Source organism: Somniosus microcephalus, chromosome 13 (assembly GCF_052327205.1).
Source record: "Somniosus microcephalus isolate GS21.2 chromosome 13, FLI_Smic_1.0, whole genome shotgun sequence".
NCBI lineage: Eukaryota > Metazoa > Chordata > Chondrichthyes > Squaliformes > Somniosidae > Somniosus > Somniosus microcephalus.
This window is the reverse complement of record NC_140999.1, coordinates 192473232-192500633: the sequence shown is the minus strand read 5'-3', so window position 1 is coordinate 192500633 and position 27402 is coordinate 192473232. Positions and strand designations below refer to the sequence as shown.

Below are 27402 nucleotides of genomic sequence, written 5' to 3'. Positions count from 1 at the left end.
TTGCGGCTGCTTTGGTCTTTGAATCTTTTATTTTCCCCTGAAAAAGATTCGGAGTAATTTGAAGTGTATGTTCAGATCCTGGATGGCCTGATGGACAATACCCAAAGTAGGCATTGATTATTTTTTGACAATGAAGGGGACACCATTTTTTTTTTGGGGGGGGGGGGTGGTTGAATGGTAACTAAATTTTTTTTTTAAACACACTCCCCTTTGCACTGAGTAGTATTTGAAGTTGTAGAATTGTGCTAGTGTTACACCACAATTAAACCAGTTCCCAACACTGCCTCTTGTTCCTTCCATTACGATGGCATTCTCTCCCTCTCTCTCTGACTGTGCAATCCTATCGAGGATGGTGCAGACCTGTGCTTGTACAGTGGAGAGGGGTACCACTTCATTCACTCTCAATTTATTGTCACCGTATGGTATGAGCTTGGGAGGAGTTGCCTGGAGTAGCACTGGTGCTAATGATTAATTATGCTTAGACTGACAGGTGATACTAAAAGGCTCAGAAGACAACCAACTTGGATCAGGCTGAGGTACTGGAGGAGCATGCTAGGCTGGGTGAGTTGGGGGATTGGAGGAGGATGCTAGGCTGGGTGAGTTGGGGGATTGGAGGAGGATGCTAGGCTGGGTGCGTTGGGGGATTGGAGGAGGATGCTAGGCTGGGTGAGTTGGGGGATTGGAGGAGGATGCTAGGCTGGGTGAGTTGGGGTACTGGAGGAGCATGCTAGGCTGGGTGAGTTGGGGTATTGGAGCAGGATGCTAGGCTGGGTGAGTTGGGGGATTGGAGGAGGATGCTAGGCTGGGTGAGTTGGGGGATTGGAGGAGGATGCTAGGCTGGGTGAGTTGGGGGATTGGAGGAGGATGCTAGGCTGGGTGAGTTTGGGGGATTGGAGGAGGATGCTAGGCTGGGTGAGTTGGGGGATTGGAGGAGGATGCTAGGCTGGGTGAGTTGGGGGATTGGAGGAGGATGCTAGGCTGGGTGAGTTGGGGGATTGGAGGAGGATGCTAGGCTGGGTGCGTTGGGATTGGAGGAGGATGCTAGGCTGGGTGAGTTGGGGGATTGGAGGAGGATGCTAGGCTGGGTGAGTTGGGGGATTGGAGGAGGATGCTAGGCTGGGTGAGTTGGGGGATTGGAGGAGGATGCTAGGCTGGGTGAGTTGGGGGATTGGAGGAGGATGCTAGGCTGGGTGGAAAAAGAAATTGGAGGATTTTACTTCACAAACTAAATAACCTATTAGCATGTTAAATTCTTCAGCAGCATCTCCCAAACCCGTGACCTCTACCATCTAGAAGGACAAGGGCAGCAGGCGCATGGGAACACCACCACCACCAAGTTCCCCTCCAAGTCACGCACCATCCTGACTTGGAAATGTATCGGCCGTTCCTTCATCATCGCTGGGTCAAAATCCTAGCACTCCCTCCCTAACAGCACTGTGGGAGCACCTTCACCGCACGGACTGCAGTGATTCAAGAAGGTAGCTCACCGCCACCTTCTCGAGGGGAAATTAGGGACGGGCAATAAATGCTGGCCTTGCCAGCGATGCCCACATCTCATAAATAAACAATTACATTCTCCAGATAATGGGCCATAACACCAAGCAATATTGTTTTTCTTGGGATATGGGCAACACTAGCCCTTCTTGAAGCACTGTGTGGTGATGGTGCTCAGTGGGGGTGGGGGGGGGGGGGGGGGGGGAAGTTCCAAGATTTGGACAGAACCGGATGGTGTGTGAATTGGAGGTGAATTTTCTCAGGGCTTCTAGTTTCAGAAACCCCCATTCATGAGTTTATTGCCTCTGCCAAAGCTGGGGCGGTGGATCTGGAGACGCCCTGGGGCAATCCACCCTCTGGGCTGGATTTTCATTCAGCAGTCGGGAAGGAGGCGGGACTACAACTTTTGGGTTTTAGTCCCGCCTCCATCGACATCCGGCCAATCCACGCGATTTTCCCTTCATTGACCTTGTTGAGCCCGCCCAGTGGGCTCAGCAGGCCAATTAAGGGCCACCCAGCAACAGGTGACGTCACAGACTGAAATTTCATCTATCAAGAGCTTTTGACAGATGAAATATCAGTGTTTCACAGCTGTTTGAAGCTGTCAAACACTGACAGTCTTACTTCTAACCTGAGTCCTTCTACGCAGACTCAGTTAGAACTCTCGCCGGCACTGAAAGCTGCAGGCTGTCACTTTTGACAGATCGCAGCCATTCAGCTTTCAGTGCCGGCTGAGTGATGGACTCCCGACACCTAGAGGAAGAAAGGCTGTTAAGGTAAGTACAGGTAATTTAAATTTCTTTACACCCCTTAGACACACCAAACACACTTACCTTTGCACTCATGCACCCATCACTCACCTGAACACCGACATCGCGACCTCTCCAAGTCCTTCAACCCGACGGCCCACCTGCTCTAACCTGCCGTGGTTTGGAGCCATCGGGAATCCCACATGACACCCTTAAAATAGGGATTAGGCTAAAAACTGCCTGTTAACTGCCTGTTAACAAATGTAAGAAGTCACACAACACCAGGTTATAGTCCAACAGCTTTATTTTGAAATCACAAGCTTTCGGAGCGCTGTTCCTTCGTCAGGTGAAGTGGAGAAATGCATAAAGACAGAGCTTATATAGTCAGAGAATCATGTCGGATGTTTACAGGTAATGTTTCTAACTGCAGTTGGAAACTGTTAGATCCGTGTGTTAATGGAGACACGGAATGCAGGAGTTGATTTAACAAGTGTTTACTGAACAAAGTCGAGGTGAACTAACAACACAAGATGCTACACAGGCTTATACATAGATACATAGAAGATAGGAGCAGGAGTAGGCCATTCGGCCCTTCGAGCCTGCTCCGCCATTCAATGCGATCATGGCTGATCATCCAAATTCAGTACCCGGTCCCTGCCTTCTCCCCATATCCCTTGATCCCTTTAGCCTTAAGAAATATATCCAACTCTTTCTTGAATATATTTAATGAACTGGCCTCCACCACCCTCTCTGGCAGAGAATTCCACAGGTTCACCACTCTCTGGGTGAAGAAATTCCTCCTCATTTCAGTCCTAAATGGCTTACCCCTTATCCTTAGACTATGACCCCTGGTTCTGGACTCCCCGGCCATCAGAAACATCCTTCCTGCATCTAGTCTGTCCAGGCCTGACAGAATTTTATAGGTTTCGATGAGATCCCCTCTCAATCTTCTAAACTCCAGTGAGTATAAGCCCAATCGACACAATCTCTCCTCATACGTCATTCCTGCCATCCCAGGTATCAGCCTGGTGAATTTTCGCTGCACTCCTTCCATGGCAAGAACGTCCTTCCTCAGGTAAGGCGACCAAAACTGCACACAGTACTCAAGGTGTGGTCTCACCAAGGCCCTGTACAACTGCAGCAAGACATCCTTGTTCCTGTACTCGAACCCTCTTGCTACGAAGGCCAACATACCATTTGCCTTCTTAACCGCCTGCTGCACCTGCATGCTTACCTTCGGCGACTGGTGTACAAGAACACCCAGGTCTCTCTGCACTTCCCCTTCTCCCAATCTATTACCATTCAAATAATAATCTGCCTTCCTGTTTTTGCCACCAAAGTGGATAACCTCACATTTATCCACATTATAGTGCATTTGCCATGTTTCTGCCCAATCACCCAACCTGTCCAAATCGTGCTAGAGTTTCACGACATCCTCCTCACAGCATACCCTCCCCCCCAGCTTTGTGTCGTCTGCAAATTTGGAGATATTACATCCAATTCCCTCGTCCAGATCATTAATATATATAGTGAACAGCTGGGGTCCTAGGACCGATCCTTGCGGTACCCCACTAGTCACTGCCTGCCACTCGGAAAACGACCCGTTTATTCCAACTCTTTGCTTTCTGTCCACCAACCAGTTCTCTATCCAAGTCAATACCTTGCCCCCAATCCCATGTGCCTTAATTTTGCACGCTAATTTCTTATGCGGGACCTTATCGAAAGCCTTCTGAAAGTCCAAATACACCACATCCACTGGTTCTCCCTTATCTATTTTACCAGTTATATACCCGAGTGGTCACTACTGGTACTACAGTATACAGGGGCTTCAAAAACATAGTTCCTCTTAAAGGTACATACACTACAGAAACATTACCTGTAAACATCTGACATGATTCTCTGACTATATAAGCTGTGTCTTTATGCATTTCTCCACTTCACCTGACGAAGGAGCAGCGCTCCGAAAGCTTGTGATTTCAAATAAAGTTGTTGGACTATAACCTGGTGTTGTGTGACTTCTTACATTTGTCCGCCCCAGTCCAACTCCGGCATCTCCACACCATACCTGTTAATAGGCAGTTAATTGGCACTAATCCCTTCCCGCCACGGGTCGGTGGGTCCCAGTGTGGGGCGGGTACCCGCCTCCTCTGAAACTTACATGGAGGCGGGATGCTGTCGGGACCCCTGAATTCGGGGTTTTTGCCCCCCGCACGCCTAAAAGCCTGCCTCGCGGCTCCCTGAAAATCTCATTCTCGGGATGTGGGCGTCGAGGGCAAGGCCAGCATTTATTGCCCATCCCTAGTTGCCCTGAGACGGTGCTGGTTGAAATCCATTTGGCATCATAGAGTGAGTTTAGCAGCCAATCAATGATTATTCCGGCCTACTTTTATCTCAGCCGTGGATCTGCATCATGATTATTGCCCTGCTTTGGAGAAATGCAGGAAATCTTTTGGCTGACAACGAGGAGCGCATCCTTCTGCCCTGACTTCCGTCCGGAAAGAAAGCTCAATCCTTCAGATGAGACGTTAAACCAAGAGATGTCCGCCCGCTCAGGTCTCGCGGTTCTATCGGAAAAAGAGCAGGGGAGTTCTTCCCCGCTCTCCTGGGCCAATACTTACCCCTTGTTAAAGCTGATTATCTGGTCATTTATCTCATTTGTGGGAGCTTGCTGTGCACAAATTGGCCTGTGTTTCCGTACATTACAACAACCATTACTTTTCAAGTAGTTCTTTGTGCTTCTCAGGAAGTCCCAATGTAAATGCAAGTTCTTTCTTACAAAGCCAGGGAGCACCAGCATTTATCCCTCAACCAACATCACTAAAAACAGATGAACTGGTCATTATCCCATTCCAAAAGGTGTTCGACAAAGTGCCACATAATAGGCTTGCCAGCAAAGTTGAAGCCCATGGAATATAAGGTCCCACATAAGAGATTAGCGTGTAAAGTTAAGGCACATGGGATTGGGGGCAAGGTATTGACTTGGATAGAGAACTGGTTGGCAGATAGAAAGCAAAGAGTTGGAATAAATGGATCTTTTTCCGAGTGGCAGGCAGTGACTAGTGGGGTACCGCAGGGATCGGTCCTTGGACCCCAGCTATTCACAATATATATTAATGATCTAGACAAGGGAACTAGATGTAATATCTCTAAACTTGCAGATGACACAAAGCTGGGTGGGCGTGTGTGCTGTGAGGAGGATGCTGAGAAACTACAGGATGATTTGGACAGGTTGGGTGATTGGGCAGAAGCATAGCAGATGCAATATAACGTGGATAAATGTGAGGTTATCCACTTTGGTGGCAAAAACAGGAAGGCAGATTATCTGAATGGCAATAGATTGGGAGAAGGGAACGTGCAACGAGACCTGGGTGTCCTTGTGCACCAGTCGCTGAAGGTAAGCATGCAGGTGCAGCAGGCGGTTAAGAAAGCAAATGGTATACTGGCCTTCGTAGCGAGACGGTTTGAGTACAGGAACAAGGATGTCTTGCTGCAGTTGTACAGGGCCTTGGTGAGACCACATCTTGAGTATTGTGTGCAGTTTTGGTCGCCTTATCTGAGGAAGGAGATTCTTGCCATGGAAGGAGTTCAGCAAAGATTCACCAGGCTGATACCTGGGATGGCAGGAATGATGTATGAGGAGAGATTGGGACAATTGGGCTTGTACTCACTGGAGTTTAGAAGAATGAGAGGGGATCTCATTGAAACTTATAAAATTCTGGCAGGACTGGACAGACTAGATGCAAGGAGGATGTTCCCGGTGGTTGGGGAGTCCAGAACCAGGGGTCACAGTCTAAGGATAAGGGGTAGGCCTTTTAGGACAGAAATGAGGAGGAATTTCTTCACCCAAGAGAGTGGTGAACCTGTGGAACCCTCTACCACAGAAGGCAGTAGAGACCAATACATTAAATATATTTAAGAAGGAGTTGGATATATTTCTTAAGGCTAAAGGGATCAAGGGGTATGGCGAGAAAGCAGGGACTGGGTACTGAATTTGGATGATCAGCCATGATCGCATTGAATGGCGGAGCAGGCTCGAGGGACCAAATGGCCGACTCCTGCTCCTATCTTCTATGTTTCTATGTAAAAGGGACAGTGGCAGCATGGATACAAAATTGGCTAAGTGACAGGAAACAGAGAGTAGTGGTGAATGTATTTTTTCCAGACTGGAGGAAGGTACACAGTGGTGTTCCCCAGGGGTCGGTACAAGGTCCAGTGCTTTTCTTGGTATATATTAATGACTTGGATGTGGGTGTACAGGGCACAATTTCAAAATCTGCAGATGACTCAAAGGAAGTATAGTGAACAGTGAGGAGGAGAGTGATAGACTTCAAGAGGACATAGACAGGCTGGTGATATGGGCGGGCACATGGCAGATGAAAACGCAGAAAAATGCAAAATGATACATTTTGGTAGGAAGTGTGAGGAGAGGCAATATAAACTAAAGGGTACAATTCTAAAGGGGGTGTATGAACAGAGAGACCTGGGGGTATGTGTGTGCAAATCATTGAAGGTGGCAGCGCAGGTTGCGAAAGCAGTTTAAAAAAAGCTTATAGGATCCTGGGCTTCATAAATAGAGGCATAGAGTACAAAAACAAGGAAGTTATGATGAACCTTTATAAAACACTGGTTTGGTCACAACTGGAGTATTGTGTCCAATTCTGGGCACCGCACTTTAGGAAGGATGTGAAGGCCTTAGAGAGGGTGCAGAAAAGATTTACGAGAATGATTCCAGGAATGAGGGACTTCAGTTACATGGATAGACTGGAGAAGCTGGGGTTGTTCTCCTTAGAGCAGAGAAGGTTGAGATTTGATCGAGGTGTTCAAAATCATGAGGGGTCTGGACAGAGTAGAGAGAGAGAAACTGTTCCCATTGGCAGAAGGGTCGAGAACCAGAGGACACAGATTTAAGGTGATTGGCAGAAGAACCAAAGGCGACATGAGGAAAAACCTTTTTTATGCAGCGAGTGGTTAGGATCTAGAATGCACTGCCTGAGAGGGTGGTGGAGGCAGATTCAATCACGGCTTTCAAAAGGGAGTTGGATAAGTACCTGAAGGAAAAAAAATTGCAGGGCTCCGGGGGAAGGGCGGGGGAGTGGGTCTAGCTGAAGTGCTCTTGCAGAGAGCCGGCACGGAATCGACAGGCCGAATGGCCTCCTTCTGTGCTGTAAGCATTCACTGATTGCTGTTTACGGGAGCTTACTGTGGGCAAATTGGCTGTTACGTTGTCTATATTACAACAGTGACTACAAAAGCACATCATTGGCTGTAAAGTGCTTTGGGATGTCCTGCACGGTGCTATATAAATGCAATTCTTTCTAGATCTCACCAGATCGGAAACATTCCATCATTTGGTTAAATACCAAGAGGTGATTGTTTGGATGCTCTGTGTGGGCAGTAAAGGGAGGGAAGTCAGTTGATGCAGTTAGTGGACATCTCCTATCACATATTCCTGGCCATTTGCCCTTTGAATGAAGTTTACTGAAAGGGCGGAGGTTTTGGCAAACACAATCTCAACTGGCAGGCAATTTGGCTTGAGCCTTGCCAATGCAAGTAATAAGAGACTTGCATTTACATAGCACCTTTCACAGCCTCAGGATGTCCCAAAGCGCTTTACAGCCAATGAAGTACTTTTTGAAGTGTAGTCACTGTTGTAATGTAGGAAACGCAGCAGCCGATTTATGCACAGCATGATCCCACAAGCAGCAATATGATTTTTTTTTTTTTTTTTTAAATAAAGTGAATTTGGCGGAGGGATAAATATTGGCCAGGACACCGGGGAGAACTCCCCCTGCTCTTCGCAAATTATTGTCGTGGGATCTTTTACACCCACCCAAGAGGTCAGGTGGGGCCTCAGTTTAACGTCTCCGCCGAAAGACAGCACCTCCGACAGTGCGGCGCTCCCTCAGTACTGCCCCTCCGACAGTGTGGTGCTCCCTCAGTACTGCCCCTCCGACAGTGCGGCGCTCCCTCAGTACTGCCCCTCCGACAGTACGGCGCTCCCTCAGTACTGCCCCTCCGACAGTGCGGCGCTCCCTCAGTACTGCCCCTCCGACAGTGCGGCGCTCCCTCAGTACTGCCCCTCCGACAGTGCGGCGCTCCCTCAGTACTGCCCCTCCGACAGTGCGGCGCTCCCTCAGTACTGCCCCTCCGACAGTGTAGCACTCCCTCAGTACTGCCCCTCCGACAGTGTAGCACTCCCTCAGTACTGCCCCTCCGACAGTGCGGCACTCCCTCAGTACTGCCCCTCCGACAGTGCGGCGCTCCCTCAGTACTGCCCCTCCGACAGTGCGGCGCTCCCTCAGTACTGCCCCTCCGACAGTGCGGCGCTCCCTCAGTACTGCCCCTCCGACAGTGCGGCGCTCCCTCAGTACTGCCCCTCCGACAGTGCGGCGCTCCCTCAGTACTGCCCCTCCGACAGTGCGGCGCTCCCTCAGTACTGCCCCTCCGACAGTGCGGCGCTCCCTCAGTACTGCCCCTCCGACAGTGCGGCGCTCCCTCAGTACTGCCCCTCCGACAGTGTAGCGCTCCCTCAGTACTGCCCCTCCGACAGTGTAGCGCTCCCTCAGTACTGCCCCTCCGACAGTGCGGCGTTCCCTCAGTACTGCCCCTCCGACAGTGCGGCGCTCCCTCAGTACTGCCCCTCCGACAGTGTAGCACTCCCTCACTACTACACTGGGAGCGTCAGCCTAGATTATGTGCTCAAGTCTCTGACGCAGCGGAGAGTGCTACCCACTGAGGCACTGCTGACAACTGGTTAGGTTTTTTGTTGCTGTATCTGAGCAGTCGCCACTGCGGTCGTTTGTTTTGTCGTCCTCCGGAGAGGTTGGACCCTGGCGATGCCTCCACTCTAGCAAAATAAAAAGGACGCCTGTTGTCATTACCTTAACAGTTTAATACCTGAGTCCAAGAGGTTTACAGTGCAATATAACATTCAAACTAAACCAATAGCATACAGCTCGAGATATCTGGAATTGAACATCAGGCCCAGTGGAACTGGACTCAAAAGACAGGTGGTTTATTAACAGTCCAGACACAATGATATAAACATTACGTTTCTGTGAAGGGGCAGGTTAAATAATCAAAACAAACTTGTCCTTTGCTAAAAGCTTTTTGTCCATAAAACACAATGTTGACTCGCAGAACCATCTTCAGATGCCTGCAAAAGTGGGTTAACTTTGACTCAATCTACACCGTTTAATATTCCCTATTCCCCCCCCTCAGTTGCAGCAATCACTAACACACGCTCAATACTTGTGCAAAAAAGATTTCCTGATCAAAATACTGAAGAGGACTTTTGTTAGTGGAAAACTCAGTTTCTCCTGAACCTGCAAAAGCTGCTACCAGGAGTTGGTTGAACTGGACAACAGAACAAATTTAAGCTGCAGTGGATGATTCCACTAATTCAACAACAAAATCTGGAGCAACAAAGAGCAACACCAAAAACAATATATATATATATCTATATATAATTTTTTTTTTTTTTTTTTTAAAGCACTTCAGCAGCAAAGATGTACTTAACCAGTTTACTCCCAGATTTGTTCTCCCAGTAGTTGGGAGCTGTGTGAAGAAGTGTTGTGCGGGAGATCAAATGTGCAATTTGTTCTGGGTCTTTTCAGCATCATTCTCCGCTCATGTCCATCAGTAAATGGGTCAAAACAGCCTGAATCTCAGAACTATTCCAACTGTCTGTCGACTGCTGGCCACCACCTCTGGGCACCTTTAAACAACATGCGGTGACCTAGAGCAAAACCCTTGGATAACTCCAGATTGCCATGCCAAGGAATTGGTGACTTACATCCCAGTAAATTCCACGTTTTCGGGGTTTGTGGACAGCGCCGTTACTTTCTGATGCCTCTCGGTGGTATTTCTCCCCGCCCATATACAAACTCTTGCATTATTTGGATGGTTTATTTCCACCATCCTGTTGGCGTGTGTTTTTTCCCCCCCCACATACATGTTCCAATTAAATTTCTAAGTATTGTTCCCCAGTCAGGAGCACTCTCATTGGAGACAGCCCAACAGTGCAGTCAGCAACCATGCAAAGCATCTAGACGAGGGGTTAATAACGATAAGGTGGGGGGGGGGGGGGGGATTGGAGTTGGAGGGAGAGAGAAAGAGAGAACAACCGTGAACCAAGTTAGCAAAGACCACCGATGTCTTGTCCCACTATCTCCTCTCCCTCTCGCCGCAAGGACAACCCACTTAAAAGATCCTTAAAAAAAAAGCGCCAGAGGTTTTGATGCCCGGTTTGTGTCGAGTTAATAGGCCTCGGGGAGGTTACAACTAACCTTATCTGAAAGTGTGTGTGTGTGTGTGTATATATAAAAGTGTGTGTGTGTGTGCGCGCATGTGTGGAGAGGGGGAGGACATGGTCAGGTTTGGCTGTGACACCTGTTAATCCTCACTGTCCACAGGTAGCCAGGATGCTGGAAGAGGGTGCACGACTGGAACTGTACTCCAGCAGGGAGTCAACAGCATCAGGAAAAGTGCGGGGATGGCAGGGGGAAGAGAAAGGAGAGAAAATTGGAGAGGGGGAAAAACGAAATGCAACCCAAAAGGTTAAAGTGCAAATACAGCCAGAACAAAAATGGAAAAAAAACTGAAATGTTACATTACACATCAAATCCCTCCACAACAATTAGTTTGCAAGCAGGCTGTTGCTCTCTCTCACTCTTTATATTATAATGTTATAATATTATTGAGCTGTGCAATCTAGAGAGATTAATTTGTTGCCACGGTCAGGAACAAAACAGGTTTCTAGCTGCATAGAAAGGTTTCTATTTTCAAACGTTGTTCTAATTGCGCAGGAATAAGCGTCAAGTCGAGTCGCACTGACAACATCTCTCTCCGTTTAATTCCAAATACTCTCACATAGAGCTCTTTGGTGTCAGACTACCAACCCGTAAAGCCCTTGAAAAGCAAAAAATAACTGAATATATAGGGGTTCGAAACGCGCCCGAGCCCCCCTCTGACGTACAGGTACACAGAGCTAGTTTCAGAAGTTCGAATCTGAAGCCCCCACCCCCCCACACACAAACAGCAAGCTTTTATTTAACGAGTTTCTGGACTTCCTGCAACAGTCGGTGTCCAGCCGCATTGTTTGGGTCCAGTTTAAGCATCTCCCGAAGATCAGAAATGCTGCCCTTGTAATCCTGAAGAAATAAAAAACAGTATTTAGCACGCTATTTCCAACCAAGCCCTTCAGTGCAGCTTCATAGAATGTTAGGGTGAAACCGATATGAAGATCATCTCTCGAGTATTGCTGAACACGTTGCTTCAAACATCGCGGGGCTGAGCTTCCGCGAGTTTTGTGCCCAGATTCCAGCACATTCTGGACGCAAAATGGCCCCCGCCCCCGGTGGAAATTGCGAGAGTGCGCTGGCCCGGGAAGGCGCTTCAAATCGCCCTCGGGCTTTAAAAAAAATTTGTTCCTGGGATGTGGGCGTCACTGGCGAGGCTGGCATTTATTGCCCATTCCTAATTGCCCCTTGAGAAGGTGGTGCTGAGCCGCCTTCTTGAACCGCTGCAGTCCGTGTGGTGAAGGTGCTCCCACAGGGCTGTTAGGGAGGGAGTTCCAGGATTTTGACCCAGCGATGATGAAGGAACGTGGATATATTTCCAATGTCAGGATGGTGTGTGACTTGGAGGTGGTGGTGTTCCCATACACCTGCTGCCCTTGTCCCTCTAGGTGGTGGAGGTCGCAGGTTTGGGAGGTGCTTGGGACAGTCTCTCGTGCACGGGCACTATTCGGCACATTTTAAACATTTTCTCATATCAAAAAATATTTAGTTTTCTGAGAAACCAATGAGAATGAAACTATTAAATGGTTCAGTGTAGTTTTTTTTAAGTTAATTTTTGGTGATTTTAAATCGGGTTACTGACAGGTGTAGGACTGGACGCTCTGATTAAAATGCTTATTAATAAAACTGCTCCAGGTCACCGCTCCTAAACACATCAGGGAATACTTTTTAATGGAAAGATAAAAAATAAACGATTACGCTCTATTATGCTGGTTCATGGAAGATTTTACGTTTGCGGTTATGTGAATTAATTTTATCGGAAACTTGGAAGTGTAACCCAACCAGCGCAATTTCAAGTACATGAATCAGGGGGGGAAACTCTCCACTGGCTGGAATCATATCCGAGCACAAAGAAAGATGGTTGTGGTTGTTGGAGGTCAATCATCTCAGCCCCAGGAATTCCTCAGGGCAGTGTCCTAGTCCCAACCATCTTCAGGGTGCAGAGGAGATTTACTAGAATGATTCCAGGGATGAGGGACTTCAGTTACGTGGAGAAACTGGAGAAGCTGGGGTTGTTCACCTTAGAGCAGAGAAGGTTAAGAGGAGATTTGATAGAGGTGTTCAAAATCATGAATCTTGTTTCCAGTGGCAGAAGGAAGGGTCGGTAACCAGAGGACACAGATTTACGGTTATTGGCAAAAGAACCAGAGGGGGAGATGAGGAAACATTTTTTTACGCAGCGAGTTGTTGTGATCTGGAATGCGCTGCCTGAAAGGGTGGTGGAAGCAGATTCAATAGTAACTTTCAAAAGGGAATTGGATAAATACTTGAAAGGAAAAAATCTGCAGGGTTGTGGGGAAAGAGCAGGGGTGTGGGACTAATTGGATCGCTCCTTCAAAGAGCCGGCACAGGCACGATGGGCCAAATGGCCTCCCTCTGTGCAGTATCATTCAATGGTACTAATTTGATTTATTTTCTTTGGGGGAAAAAAAAATGCAAGTTGAATTTTGAAAGCAAACTTAGCCTCTTTGAGGGAAACCGATTGGAACGGAGTTTGGGATGGAATCTGGTTGAGGGAATGCAGGCCTCTCACCACCTGCCCCTGGGGTGAGGAAGGTTAGAGGTCGGGTTAAGGGTAAAGTGACAGTGGAGCAACAAAGAGGGGTGGATAAAGGGGTTTATAAAGGGATTTTGTGGGTTGCTCAGAGAGAGAGGTAGGGATAGCGATGGGAGTGAGGATGTGGTAGGGCAGTGGGAAGGGGTAGCGGGACATGGTGGGAGCGAGGGGATTGGGACAAGTACGAGTGTTCGGGGGGGGGGGGGGGGGGGGAAAGAAAGAGATGGGAAGGCAACCACTTAGGGTTACATTTCCCCGCAACCCCCAAATGCACCCCTGCTGGTCAGTCCTTTCCCCATGACACCAACCACCACCCAAAGGAGAGAAGGAGAGAGAGAGAGAGAGAGTGAACTCGAGGTGCACAGAAAGAGAAATAGCAACATTCAAACAGCGGAGGCGGGAAATGGGGAATCCATATTCTCGGACTCACTGTGTGCGATGCCATGACAGTATTATTAAAAAATCTTGTGTATGCACACACGTGCTGTCCAATTTCCTGTCATCACAATTTCTACTCACGCTCATCAACATTTAACATTGAAACTTGCTATTTAAACATTTGGAATCCCAATAGGGAATTCAGAAGAAACTTCTTCATCCAGAGAGTGGTGAGAATGTGGAACTCGCTACCACAGGGAGTGGTTGAGGTGAACAGCATAGATATTTAAGGGGAAGCTGGATAAACACAACAGGGAGAAAGGAATCGAAGGATATGCTGATGGGGTGAGATGAAGAGGGTGGGAGGAGGCTCGTGTGGAGCATAAACACCAGCACGGACCAGTTGGGCCGAATGGCCTGTTTCTGGGCTGTAAATACTGTGTGAACAGTTTCACCCTCTGCCAGCAGCGGGGAAGTGGAACAGTTTCTAAAGTCTCGCTCCCGTTGCCATCTTGTACGTGTAAAGGAAAAACTTCTCCGTCAACTGATCGCGGCAATGCCACGGGAAACTTACTCGCGTTTTAGCAACATTTACAAATCCTCGTTTGATTTCAGTACTTTCTTACCTTCACCTCCTTCCGAGCCTGTGCGCGTCGGTAGAATGCCTTCAAATTGCTGGGATCCAAACCCAACGCGGATGTACAGTCCTGCACCGCTTCACGGTACTGCTTCAGGTACAGGTGGCACAGGGCTCTGGCGAGGGAGCAGACACAACACAGATGGGGTCAGCTAACTAGGCACAGGCTGAGCTTAAAAAAAAAATACAGAACCATTGGCGCACGGAACTCAAACTCCCAATTCCTCACATCCGTATTTGGGCTTTTGCAACAAGGGGAAGTTGACAGAGTCCAGGGAAAGAAACTAAATGCTGGCCCAGGGGAAGTCAACCAAGCAACATAACTAAATGATTTTTATCGTGGGATGTGGGCGTTGCTGGCAAGGCCAGCATTTATTGACCATCCCTCATTGCCCTCGAGGAGCCATTTCAGAGTTAAGTCAACCACATTGCTGTGGGTCTGGAGTCACATACCGGCCAGACCGGGTAAGGACGGCAGATTTCCTTCCCTAAAAGGACATTAGTGAACCAGATGGGTTTTTACGACAATCCGTTAGTTTCATGGTCACCATTTTTATTCCAGATTTATTTAATTAAATAAATTTTAAATTCCCCAGCTGCCATGGTGGAATTTGAACTTGTGTCTCCGGGTCATTAGTCCAGGCCTCTGGATTACAACAATAACCACCTGTATTTATATAGAAACAGACATAGAAGATAGGAGCAGGAGTAGGCCATTCGGCCCCTCGAGCCTGCTCCGCCATTTAATGAGATCATGGCTGATCATCCAAATTCAGTACCCGGTCCCTGCCTTCTCCCCATATCCCTTTAGCCTTAAGAAATATATCCAACTCCTTCTTGAATATATTTAATGAATTGGCTTCAACTGCCTTCTGTGGTAGAGAATTCCACAGGTTCACCACTCTCTGGGTGAAGAAATTCCTCCTCATCTCAGTCCTAAATGGCTTACCCCTTATCCTTAGACTGTGACCCCTGGTTCTGGACTCCCCCGCCATCGGGAACATCCTTCCTGCATCTAGTCTGTCTAGTCCTGTTAGAATTTTATAAGTTTCAATGAGATCCCCTCTCATTCTTCTAAACTCCAGCGAATATAAGTCTAATCGACCCAATCTCTCCTCATACGTCATTCCTGCCATCCCAGGTATCAGTCTGGTGAATCTTCGCTGCACTCCCTCCATGGCAAGAACATCCTTCCTCAGATAAGGCGACCAAAACTGCACACAATACTCAAGGTGTGGTCTCACCAAGGCCCTGTACAACTGCAGCAAGACATCCTTGCTCCTGTACTCGAATCCTCTTGCTATGAAGGCCAACATACCATTTGCCTTCTTAACCGCCTGCTGCATCTGCATGCTTACCTTCAGCGACTGGTGCACAAGGACACCCAGGTCTCGTTGCACTTCCCCTTTTTCCAATCTATTGCTGTTCAGATAATAATGTCTTCCTGTTTTTGCCACCAAAGTGGATAACCTCGCATTTATCCACATTATACTGCATCTGCCCAATCATCCAACCTGTCCAAATCATACTGGAGTTTCTCTGCATCCTCCTCACAGCACACACGCCCACCCAGCTTTGTGTTGTCTGCAAACTTGGAGATATTACATCTAGTTCCCTCGTCTAGATCATTAATATATATAGTGAATAGCTGGGGTCCTAGCACCGATCCCTGCAGTACCCCACTAGTCACTGCCTGCCACTCGGAAAAAGACCCGTTTATTCCAACTCTCTGCTTCCTGTCTGCCAACCAGTTCTCTATCCAAGTCAGTACCTTACCCCCAATCCCATGTGCTTTAACTTTGCATGCCAATCTCTTATGCGGGACTTTATCGAAAGCCTTCTGAAAGCCCAAATACACCACATCCACTGGTTCTCCCTTATCTATTCTACCAGTTACATCCTCAAAAAATTCCAGTAGATTAGTCAAGCACGATTTACCTTTTGTAAATCCATGTTGACTTTGTCCGATCCTGTCACTGTTTTCCAAGTGCTCTGCTATTACATCTTTTATAATGGACTCTAGCATTTTCCCCACTACCAATGTCAGGCTTACCGGTCTATAATTCCCCATTTTTTCTCTACCACATTTTTTAAATAGTGGGGTTACATTAGCTACCCTCCAATCCATTGGAACTGTTCCAGAGTCTATCGAATTTTGGACGATGACCAGCAATGCATCTACTATTTCGAGGGCCACTTCACAGTAACGTAGTAAAACGTCCCAAGGTGCTGCACAGGAGTATTTTAAGACAAAAAATTTGACACCGAGCCACATAAGGAGAAATTAGGGCAGGTGACCAAAAGCTCGGCCAAAGAGGGAGGCTTTAAGGAGCGTCTTAAAGGAGGAGCGAGAGGTAGCGAGATGGAGAGGTTTAGGTAGGTTAGGGCCTAGGCTACAGAAGGCATGGCCACCAAAGGTTGAGCGATTATAATCAGGGATGCTCAAGAGGGCAGAATTAGAGGAGCGCAGATATCTTGGAGGGTTGTGGGGCTGAAGGAGATTAGAGAGACGGGGGGGGGGGGGGCGAGGCCATGGAGGGATTTGAAAACAAGGATTTTGAAATCGAGGCGTTGCTTAACCGGGAGCCAATGTAGGTCAGCGAGCACAGGGGGTGATGGGTGAACGGGACTTGGTGCGAGTTAGGACACGGGCAGCCGAGTTTTGGATGACCTCCAGTTTACGTAGGGTGGAATGCGAGAGGCCGGCCAGGAGTGTGTTGGAATAGTCAAGTCTGGAGGTAACAAAGGCATGGATGAGGGTTTCAGCAGCGGATGAGCTGAGGCAGGGGCGGAGACGGGCGATGTTACGGAGGTGGAAATAGGCGGTCTTTGTTATGCTGCGGATATGTGGTCGGAAGCTCATTTCAGGGTCAAATATGACCCCAAGGTTGCGAACAGTGTGGTTCAGCCTCAGGCAGATGTTAGGGAGAGGGATGGAGTCAGTGGCTCGGGAACGGGGTTTGTGGCGGGGACCGAAAACAATGGCTTCAGTCTTCCCAATATTTAATTGGAGAAAATTTCTGCTCATTATTACTAGTCCAGTAACATAATCACTACGCTACCGTAGCCTGTGTGTATAGGATGATGGGACAGGAAAAGGGCTACTGGTTCACCCAGCCTGTCCGCACAGTTGTGCATCACAGTACAGACACTCCCCACCCCACCCAGAGCCCTGCAATCGCCTGGGAGGCAAGAAACAGATAAATCAGCATTCACCGCACAAACCAGCAGCCTGTTCTCCACAGGTCCACTATTCTCTGGGAAAAGAAGGACCCAACATCCAACCCAGTTCTGCCCTTATATAACTTTTATAAGTGTGTCCCCTGGTCCTCCCTAACCTAATTAGTTGAAAGAAGTGGTCCACATGAACACAATCGTGTCCCTTCATTATTTTATAAACTTCAATCAAATCAATCTCGAGCTACACTTCACTAGAGAGACCAGTTCTTCCTTTAAGCTGGGTGTGCGCACGGCCACGCAGTAATCTGCAAGCTCCAGTGCAAGCCGCTCACAAGCTTTTGCACTGAAAGAAACAGGCTGCGCAGAAAATAGTGCAGCCTTAAGGGAACATTGATAGAGACCCAGTTCGTTGAGCCTCTCTGGCTAACTAAGGGGGTTTTTAAACTGGAAATTAATCTCATGGCTCTCCTCCGCACCCTTTCTAAAGCCTCAACATCACCCAGCATGTGAGGAGACCCAAACTGAGCACAGTATTCTAACTGAGGCCTGACCCAGGTCTTGTACGAGGACAAGATCCATACACGCTTACTCTGTCTTACACACCCCTTCTCTTTGTATTCTCACTGTGTTGCAATCAAGAACTCATCACATTGGCCCATAAATTCCGTTCCCTACGGGTGTGTACGCGCTGTGAGCTCACCCGTAGGGCCAACGAGAGTGCCGGTTTTAGGCATGCGCTGGAAACCGGAACTTCCATTCTGTGAAGAAAGGGCTTCACAGAACAAACGCCTGCGCCAGAGAGGCAGCGCGTACGGCTGCAACTTCCGTTTTTTCCCCCCACAGTTGCTTCAGTCCAGGTTAGTCCGAAACAGCTGCGCCTGGAAAAGCAGACGCAAGGCCTTTTACCAGGCTAAGAGGTGAAGTAAAAAAAAAAAAAAAAATTCCACTGATTTATCATTTTAAAATTCTTTAAAGTTTATTTTTAGCCCCGTTATAAACTTTAATTATTTTTTCCAAAAATTTACATTTTTGTTTAAAATTATAAATTACATAAATTAAGTCATTTTAAAAATGTGTTTTTTTTTTAATTTATTGAAGTTTTATTTATGTTTTGGGGCCGATTTCTATTCATAGATTTGACAGGTCTTCCTATCAAATCTATGAATGGAGATTCCCTGCTCTGATTGGCTCCCCATGGCCCACGTGATCCCAGGGACGCTGCGAACTACCTGCGCCCCTGGGATACGTGGGCCCTGCGCACCGACAGTTTGAAGAGGCCCAGCAACGGAATTCTGCGCCTCCCCAGAGCCCTCCGGTCCAGGCGCAGATTTTCCCAAATCACAGCCCTCCGCCCGCAGGAGGCCTGCGAACGGAATTTCTGGGCCACTGCGTCTTACGCGAGACTCTTTCTCAGGAACTAAAGACTGTAGAACTCCCTGCCACCCTGTCCATCCTTCACCACACGGACTGCAGCGGTTCAAGGCGGCGGCTCACCACCACCTTCTCAAGGGAGGGGCAATAAATGCTAGCCTCGCCAGCCTGTCCACACAGTTGTGCATCACAGTAGACACTCCCCACCCCACCCAGAGCCCTGCAATCGCCTGGGAGAGGCAGAAACACAAGGCATCACAACTGTGTGGGACATAGAAACATAGAAGATAGGAGCAGGAGTAGGCCATTCGGCCCCTCGAGCCTGCTCCGCCATTCAATGAGATCATGGCTGATCATCCAAATTCAGTACCGTCACTGCCTTCTCCCCATATCCCTTGATCCCTTTAGCATTAAGAAATATATCTAACTCCTTCTTGAATATATTTAATGAATTGGCCTCCACTGCCTTCTGTGGTAGAGAATTCCACAGGTTCACCACTCTCTGGGTGAAGAAATTCCTCCTCATTTCTGTCCTAAATGGCTTACCCCTTATCCTTAGACTTTGACCCCTGGTTCTGGACTCCCCACCATCAGGAACATCCTTCCTGCATCTAGTCTGTCTAGTCCTGTTAGAATTTTATACGTTTCAAAGAGAGAGAAAGAGAGAGAGAGGGAGAGGTTTGCCAGAATTGTACCAGGAATGAGGTATGGTAGTGTAGTGGTTACAATACTGGACTAATAATCTAGAGGCCTGGACTGACAATCAGACCATGCTGCTTGTGTACCTGTTGGTGTAGGTGGTGCACTCCTTGTTATTCAGCTTCAGACTCGCACTGTATTTCTCCACTGCTTTCCTGTGCTCTCCTTTCTTCACCAGCTCGTTCCCTTCTTCCTTCAGAGACTTGGCTCGCTCGAGCCCGGAGCTGAATGAAGCTGACAACACAATGGAGAAGTGTAAGGCATTGAAATAATTAGGAGTTTTCAAATTGCTCGCACTCCTGATAGGGTTGAAAGAGCTTCACTGCGCACCCAAATGTCAACATCAGATCGGGGCTGCTCCTGGTGCCTGAAATCTCTCCTTACACCCAGTCAACACACCCACACCCTCCCAACAGCCCGCCAACCCCCCCTGCCCCCCGCCATCCCTCCCCGCCCCCCGCCAACCCTCCCCGCCCCCCGCCAACCCTCCCCGCCAACCCGCCCCGCCCCCCGTACACCATTGCGCACTCTCCTTAAGACCCCGTAAGTCCTCCTTTTAACTGAAACACACGCACACCTGGAAATCAGGCGCATGAGGTCAGGGGTCTGATTTTGCAGTCTGCGGCCACCGGTGAAGCCTCGGAGATGAGAGTCTCGGGCCCCAGAGCTGAAAGGCCGGTCTCTAACCCACCGAGCCAGACAGTCGCCAACTCTTCCGCTAGTTCACCAGATGGGGGTGGGAACTTTGATTGTGTGTCTGCATTTGGCAATGGAATTGTGGCGACAGAGGTTTTCACTGATAGTTGGGGATGGGTAACAGTCAAGAGGTTATTTGCAACCCCCTCGTACGGCTGTGATAGCGAGCCGTTCAATTGCCGAGATTAGTGTGGGGGCGCGGAGGGGTAAATAACAGGGCCTGCTCCTCTCACCTGTGCCTGCTCCATTCTGCTGCATGCCCTTCCACTCTGGGGCCGCCTTCCCGGGGGCGCTGGGTTCCCATCTACGCTGAAGCGCGAGGGGCACCGATGGCATCGGAGGGAGATTACTGCGCCAGTCACCACCTTCCTCCTCGATCAAAACTTTCCTCATTCTGCAACGGAGGAAATAAACTAAATCAGATTAAAATGTTCAAAGTGCTGAATTCATTGATCCAGAGAGTCGGGGGGGTGAACCAGAGAATCACCACCAGTGACTCATTAACCCTTTCAGTGTCAGCCGGGGCTCAGTGGGCAGCGCTCTCGCCTCTGGGTCCGAAGGTCGTGGGTTCAAGTCCCATTCCGGAGACTTGAGCACAAAAATCCAGGCTGACACTCCCAGTGCAGTGCTGAGGGAGTGCTGCACTGTCGGAGGTGCCGTCTTTCAGATGAGACATTAAATGCGAGGCCCCGTCTGCCCCCTCAGGTCGATGTAAAAGATCCAAAAGCACCATTTCGAAGAAGAGCAGGTGAGTTCTCCCCGGTGTCCTGGGGCCAATATTTATCCTTCATCCAACATCACAAACAGATTATCTGATCATTACCTCATTGCAGTTTCTGGGATCCTGCTGTGCACACATTGGCTGCCACGTTTCCTACATTACAACAGTGACTACACTTCAAAAAAAAAGTACTTCATTGGCTGTAAAGCGTCCCGAGGTTGTGAAAGGCGCTACAGAAAGGCAAGTCTTTCTTTCCTTTCTTTTTCAGTCCGGCATTCTGGCTCCGACCAACAACGAATCACGGGGCTCGCTCGCGGTGTTTGATTTGGGGAAAAAAAGTTAAACCAACCCTTTCAAACCTGCAACCGTGGGAAAATAATAAAACAAAGGATCGCTGAATAAAGCTGTCCGAAAACTTCACCTGCACATCACCAACAAGTAATATCGCCATTTGTCTCCGCACCGCCACCCCTTTGGACACCTGGCACTTCTTACCTGTTCATACCGTCATGTGCAGCCTGGGCACTGCTGTCCACCTGTGCGCTGGTTGTGTAGTCCACATACGCCTGTCGGTATCGCTCCAGTGCCTCGTAAGCAGCAGCGCGACGCAGCAGGGGCTTCAGTGTGAACGGAACGAGCTCTAAAGACCTAGAGAGAGAGAGAGAGAGAGAATCAATCATTGGGCAGGGTTATCAGATCCAGCTTCAGGTTACAGCACAGACAGTGGAGTGCAGTAAACAGGAGAGGGGGCGGAGAGGTGAAAACTCCCATCTGTACATGACCAGTCACTATTAGTTTGAAGAGGCCCAAGGCCGGAGCTACAGATGCAGAGATCCTATGTTACTTCAAGGCATTGGCCAGATCATAAGAACATAAGAAATAGGAGCAGGAGTCGGCCATTCGAACCTGCTCCGCCATTCAATAAGATCATGGCTGATCTTCTCTACCTCAACTTCACTTTCCTGCCCTATCCCCATACCCCTTGATGTCCAAAAATCTATCGAGCTCGGTCTTGAATAGACTCAACGACTGAGCCTCCACAGCCCTCTGGGGTAGAGAATTCCAAAGATTCACCGCCCTCGGAGTGAAGAAATTTCTCCTCATCTCAGTCCTAAATGGCCGACCCCTTATTCTGAGACTGTGACCCCTGGTTCTAGACTCCCCAGCCAGGGGAAACAACCTCCCTGCATCGACCCTGTCACGTCCTGTATGAATTTTGTGATTTTCAATGAGATCACCTCTCATTCTTCTAAACTCTCGAGAATATAGGCCTAGTCTACCGTGTGCTGGCTGTGTAGTCCACGGCTGAAGTACTATAACCGAGCAATGACGGTTCAGGAACTTACGGTCACTTTGAAGTCTCCTCTATTTAAAAAAAAACACAAACTCAATTTCCTTAAACTTTCCTGATAATATAGATCACATCAGTTCAAGTTATGACGGGTGATTCAGAGGGGACACAGGCAAACTGTTCAGTTTGTTAAAGGGTTCAAATACCATGGGACCCAAGTTAGAAGCAAGAAGCGAATGCCTGGCTGAACTTAAAGTTACATAAAAAACCCTTGGCACAAAGAACATTCAGCCTATCAAGTCTATGTGTAACTACCTCAGACTCCAACCCCCAGCCAGGACGGAGCAGGCAGGGAAGCAATGATCAAGACATTCATTGTGTTGATTGCATAATATAAAGGCGCATTTTTATATTTACTGTAATAACAACAAGTGTTTTTATTGCAGTTTAGGCGTTGGCCACCGAACCTCTGACACGTTAGAAACACGGCGCAGATCAGTTAGAGTCAGCCGGCAGGAAAACTTCGGCTAGAACTTTGACTTCACTCTCAGGCACAATCTCTTGTATTCCGTTGCCTCGTCTCCTGATGCGCTGGGGTACGATATCACAGGCACTGGACACCATCTGGTGTCTGGCTCAAACAACCACCATTCTGCATGTGTCGAATTAATGAATCTCACCAGGTTATTTGGCTATGGGGTCAATCACAACTGAATTTAGCCCATTCTCAACCATGCAAGAGGCAGGAACACTAGCTGATTCTCCTCCCTGCCCTCCTGCTCCTTAGCCCGGGTGGCTGAAAGCAATCGTAGGGCGCCTGCTGCTATTGATTCCTATAGCGCAGACCTTTGCATCTATCCCAATCAGATTTCTCTAGTATGTGAAGGTGTTGGCTCGGATACATACGCAGTGCAATCCTTTATACATTCGCTGCAATTTCCAATCTTCAGATAACAGGCGGCTCGATTTGAGTACAACACACTGAAGTCCTCTGGGCATTTCACACCTGGATAAACGGAGAAGGAAAATGCTGATTCCTACGATCAATATACATATGATCAATATACAGTACACAGGCCATCAGAACACCTATGACTGAGCTGTGCAGAGGGGATTGCTCTGTGAGGGAGGAGGTGTTGATAGACTCACTGTTGTACTTTCTCACCAAAACTTCGATTATTTTTGCAAGTACCGAGAGACAAGGAAGAAAGAACTTGCGCCTTTCACAACCTCAGGACGTCCTAAAGCACTTTACAGCCAATGAAATATTTTTGGAGTGTAGTCACTGTTGTAATGTGGGAAACGCGGCAGCCAATTTGCGCACAGCAAGCTCCCACAAAACGCAATGTGGTAATGACCAGATAATCTGTTTTTAGTGATGTTGGTTGAGGGATAAATATTGGCCAGGACACCGGGGAGAACTCCCCCTGCTCTTCTTCCAATAGTGGCCGTGGGATCTTTTACTCACCTGAGAGACAGCACCTCCAACAGTGCAGCGCTCCCTCAGTACCGCAGTGGGAGTGTCAGCCTGGATTTTTGTGCTCAATTCTCTCCAGTGGGACTTGAACCCACAACCTTCTGACTTGGAGGCGAGAGTGCTGCCCACAGCAAAACGTACACACACATCACCCTAGGTGACCAGCGGAGGGTAGCAGAGGATTGGCAGCACGTGAAGCTGTACCTCAGCATGAGACATCACCTTCAGGAGGAAGAAATTCAGGGGGGGGGGGGGGGAATAACTGGGGCTAAAATACAACTGGAAGTCCATTGGCATCCTGACATATTGAGCAGTGTCCAAGAAAGCCAGGTCCTTTCAGAGTGGAGATAGTATGTGTGGTCACCTCTCCAGCCAGTTACGGGTGGACACTGTAATGCGTCTGCGCTCACTCGGAGGTCAAACTCCAAACCATCGTCAAAACCTTCATCGAAGCATACGAGAGCATGGGCCTTACACTGAACATCCGTAAGACAAAGGTCCTCTACCAACCTGCCCCCGCCACACAGTACTGCCCCCCGATTATCAAAATCCACGACAAGGCCTTGGACAACGTGGACCACTTTCCATACCTCGGGAGCCTACTGTCAACAAGGGCAGGCGTCGACGATGAAGTCCAACACCGCCTTCAGTGTGCCAGTGCAGCCTTCGGTCGCCTGAGGAAGTGTGTGTTTGAAGACCAGGACCTCAAACCCGGCATTAAGCTCATGGTCTACAGAGCAGCAGTGATACCTGCCCTGCTGTATGCCTCAGAGACATGGACCATGTACAGCAGGCACCTCAAAGCACTGGAGAGGTACCACCAACGCTGCCTCCGCAAGATCCTGCAAATCCATTGGCAGGATAGGCGCACCAACGTCAGTGTTCTCGCTCAGGCCAACACCCCCAGCATCGAAGCTCTGACCACGCTCAATCAGCTCCGATGGACGGGTCACATCATCCGTATGCCCGATACGAGACTCCCAAAACAAGCGCTCTACTCAGAGCTCCGACACAGCAAGAGAGCCCCAGGTGGGCAGAGGAAACACTTCAAGGACACCCTCAAAGCCTCCTTGAAAAAGTGCAACATCCCCACCGACACCTGGGAATCCCTGGCCCAAGACCGCACAGAGTGGAGGAGAAGCATCCGGGAAGGCGCCAAACACCTCGAGTCTCTTCGCTGGGAGCAAGCGGAAGCCAAGCGCAAGCAACGCACGTCAACCCAAGCACCCCACCCACCTGCCCCTTCAACCACCGTCTGCCCCACCTGTGACAGAGACTGTAGGTCCCGCATTGGACTCATCAGTCACCTGAGAACTCATTTTTAATGTGGAAGCAAGTCATCCTCGGTTCCGAGGGACTGCCTAAGAAGATGGCAATGAGGTCATCAAGCACAGCTTGATACTGTAAATCCTGTGAAATTCAGGAGAGCAAATTGCGAAGAGGAAAAAAAGTCAATCTTTGTTCTTGCAATTTAGGACAACATTAACCACCTCCCGACGGAAGGAGCCGTTTGTGAATCAGTGACCCTGCCCTATTATTCTTGGTGTCGACCAACTAGCTGGGCATAGCTCTAGAAAAGGGAAGGCTGAGGGGTGACCTAATAGAGGTCTTTAAATTCTGATGGGGTTCGATAGGGTAGACGTAGAGAAAGTGTTTCCAGTTAGGGGGGGGAGACCAAATCTAGGGGCTATAAATATAAAATAGTCACTAATATCCAATCGGGAACTCAGGAGAAACTTCTTCACCCAGAGAGTGGTGAGAATGTGGAACTTGCTACCACAGGGAGTGGTTGAGGGGAATAGTATTGATGCATTTAAGGGGAAGCTAGATAAACACACGAGGAGGGAGAAAGGAATAGAAAGATATGCTGATAGGGTGAGATGAAGTAGGGTGGGAGGAGGCTCGTGTGGAGCATTAACACCGGCACGGACCAATTGGGCCGAATGGCCTGTTTCTATGCTGTAGACTCGATGTAACTTATTGGCATTTCTAATACTGAAACAGTAGCAGTATATTATTCAACAGTAGCACCAAACGAGATCAGCAAAACCTATGGGTGTAATTAGCTGAAAATTTGTGCTAATGATAAAATAATACTCTTCATCGACCACAGTATGATTTGGACTGATTGGGCAGATGCAGTATAATAAGGATAAATGCGAGGTTATCCACTTTGGTGGCAAAAACAGGAAGGCAGATTATCTGAACGGCAATAGATTGGGAGAAGGGGAAGTGCAACGAGACCTGGGTGTCCTTGTGCACCAGTCGCTGAAGGTAAGCATGCAGGTGCAGCAGGCGGTTAAGAAGGCAAATGGTATGTTGGCCTTCGTAGCGAGAGGGTTCGAGTACAGGAACAAGGATGTCTTGCTGCAGTTGTACAGGGCCTTGGTGAGACCACATCTTGAGTACTGTGTGCAGTTTTGGTCGCCTTATCTGAGGAAGGATGTTCTTGCCATGGAGGGAGTGCAGCGAAGATTCACCAGGCTGATACCTGGGATGGCAGGAATGACGTATGTGGAGAGATTGGGTCGATTGGGCTTATACTCGCTGGAGTTTAGAAGAATGAGAGGAGATCTCATTGAAACTTATAAAATTCTAACAGGACTAGACAGACTAGATGCAGGAAGGATGTTCCCGATGGCGGGGGAGTCCAGAACCAGGGGTCACAGTGTAAAGATAAGGGGTAAGCCATTTAGGACTGAGATGAGGAGGAATTTCTTCACCCAGAGAGTGGTGAACCTGTGGAATTCTCTACCACAGAAGGCAGTAGAGGCCAATTCATTAAATATATTCAAGAAGGAGTTAGATATATTTCTTAAGGCTAAAGGGATCGAGGGATATGGGGAGAAAGCAGGGACCGGGTACTGAATTTGGATGATCAGCCATGATCTCATTGAATGGCGGAGCAGGCTCGAGGGGCCGAATGGCCTACTCCTGCTCCTATCTTCTACGTTTCTACAGCTGCACAAATGCTAGAAATACAGCACGTGACTGCGGGTTGGAAGACCGGGAAGGAAGGAGCAGGAAGCTGGCCCAATATGAGACAGAGTTTCCGTGTGGCAGTCTGACCAAGGGAAGAAAATCCAAGGACAAAATTGCGGAAAAGTTGGGCACCACCAGCCGGACGGGTAAATACACCTTGCAAGTGTGGTGCTGAACCCCACAGTGCAGGGAGTTCCGGGGTTCAATGCTCGGTCTATGCTGATCCAAGCCTACCAGCTACATCGCGGCACCCCCAGAGCCAAGAAGGACAAATGTTGTTGGGAAGATGCTATCCGTGGATTTGAGCACAAAAATATATGGCTGACACTCCCAGTGCAGTGCTGAGGGAGCGCTGCACTGTCAGAGGTGCCATCTTTCCGAATGAGACGTTAAACCGAGGCCCCGTCTGCCCTCTCAGAGGAACGCAAAAGATCCCATGCCAATATGGAAGAGCTGGGGAGCTCTTCCCGGTGACCTGGGGCCTCAACTCCACTTTCCCGCCCGATCCCCATATCCCTTGATTCCCCTAGAGTTCAAAAATCTATCGATCTCAGCCTTGAATATACTCAATGATTCAGCATCTACAGCTCTTTGTGGTCGAGAACGCCAAAGATTCACCACCCTCTGAGTGAAGACATTTCTCCTCACCCCAGTCTTAAATGGCCGACCCCTTATCCGGAGACTGTGACCCCTGGTTCCAGACTCTCCAGCCAGGGGGAAACAGCCTCTCAGCATCTACCCTGTCAATCCCCCTCAGAATCTTAAATGTTTCAATGAGATATCTGGAAGGAGGAACAGGCTGGGAAGGCGAAGGGGTGACCTAAGAGAGATCTTTAAAATTATGAAAGGTTTTGATAGAGTGGATACAGA

General features: G+C 48.7%; 1 protein-coding gene across 1 annotated transcript in view; it reads right to left on the bottom strand.

Annotated features, from left to right (window-relative positions):
• Nucleotides 1–9114: 9114 nt before the first annotated feature.
• Nucleotides 9115–27402, bottom strand: part of LOC147108928 (mitochondrial import receptor subunit TOM34-like) — a 25943-nt gene continuing 7655 nt past the window's right edge. Inside the window, exons 2-7 of the mRNA XM_086005881.1 lie at nt 22980–23079; nt 21278–21430; nt 20295–20455; nt 19452–19599; nt 14105–14231; nt 9115–11395 (exon numbers count right to left, since the gene is read on the bottom strand). Coding sequence (XP_085862007.1) covers nt 11291–11395; nt 14105–14231; nt 19452–19599; nt 20295–20455; nt 21278–21430; nt 22980–23079 — 794 coding nt within the window. The 3' untranslated portion in view covers nt 9115–11290. The remainder of the gene's footprint in view (nt 11396–14104; nt 14232–19451; nt 19600–20294; nt 20456–21277; nt 21431–22979; nt 23080–27402) is intronic.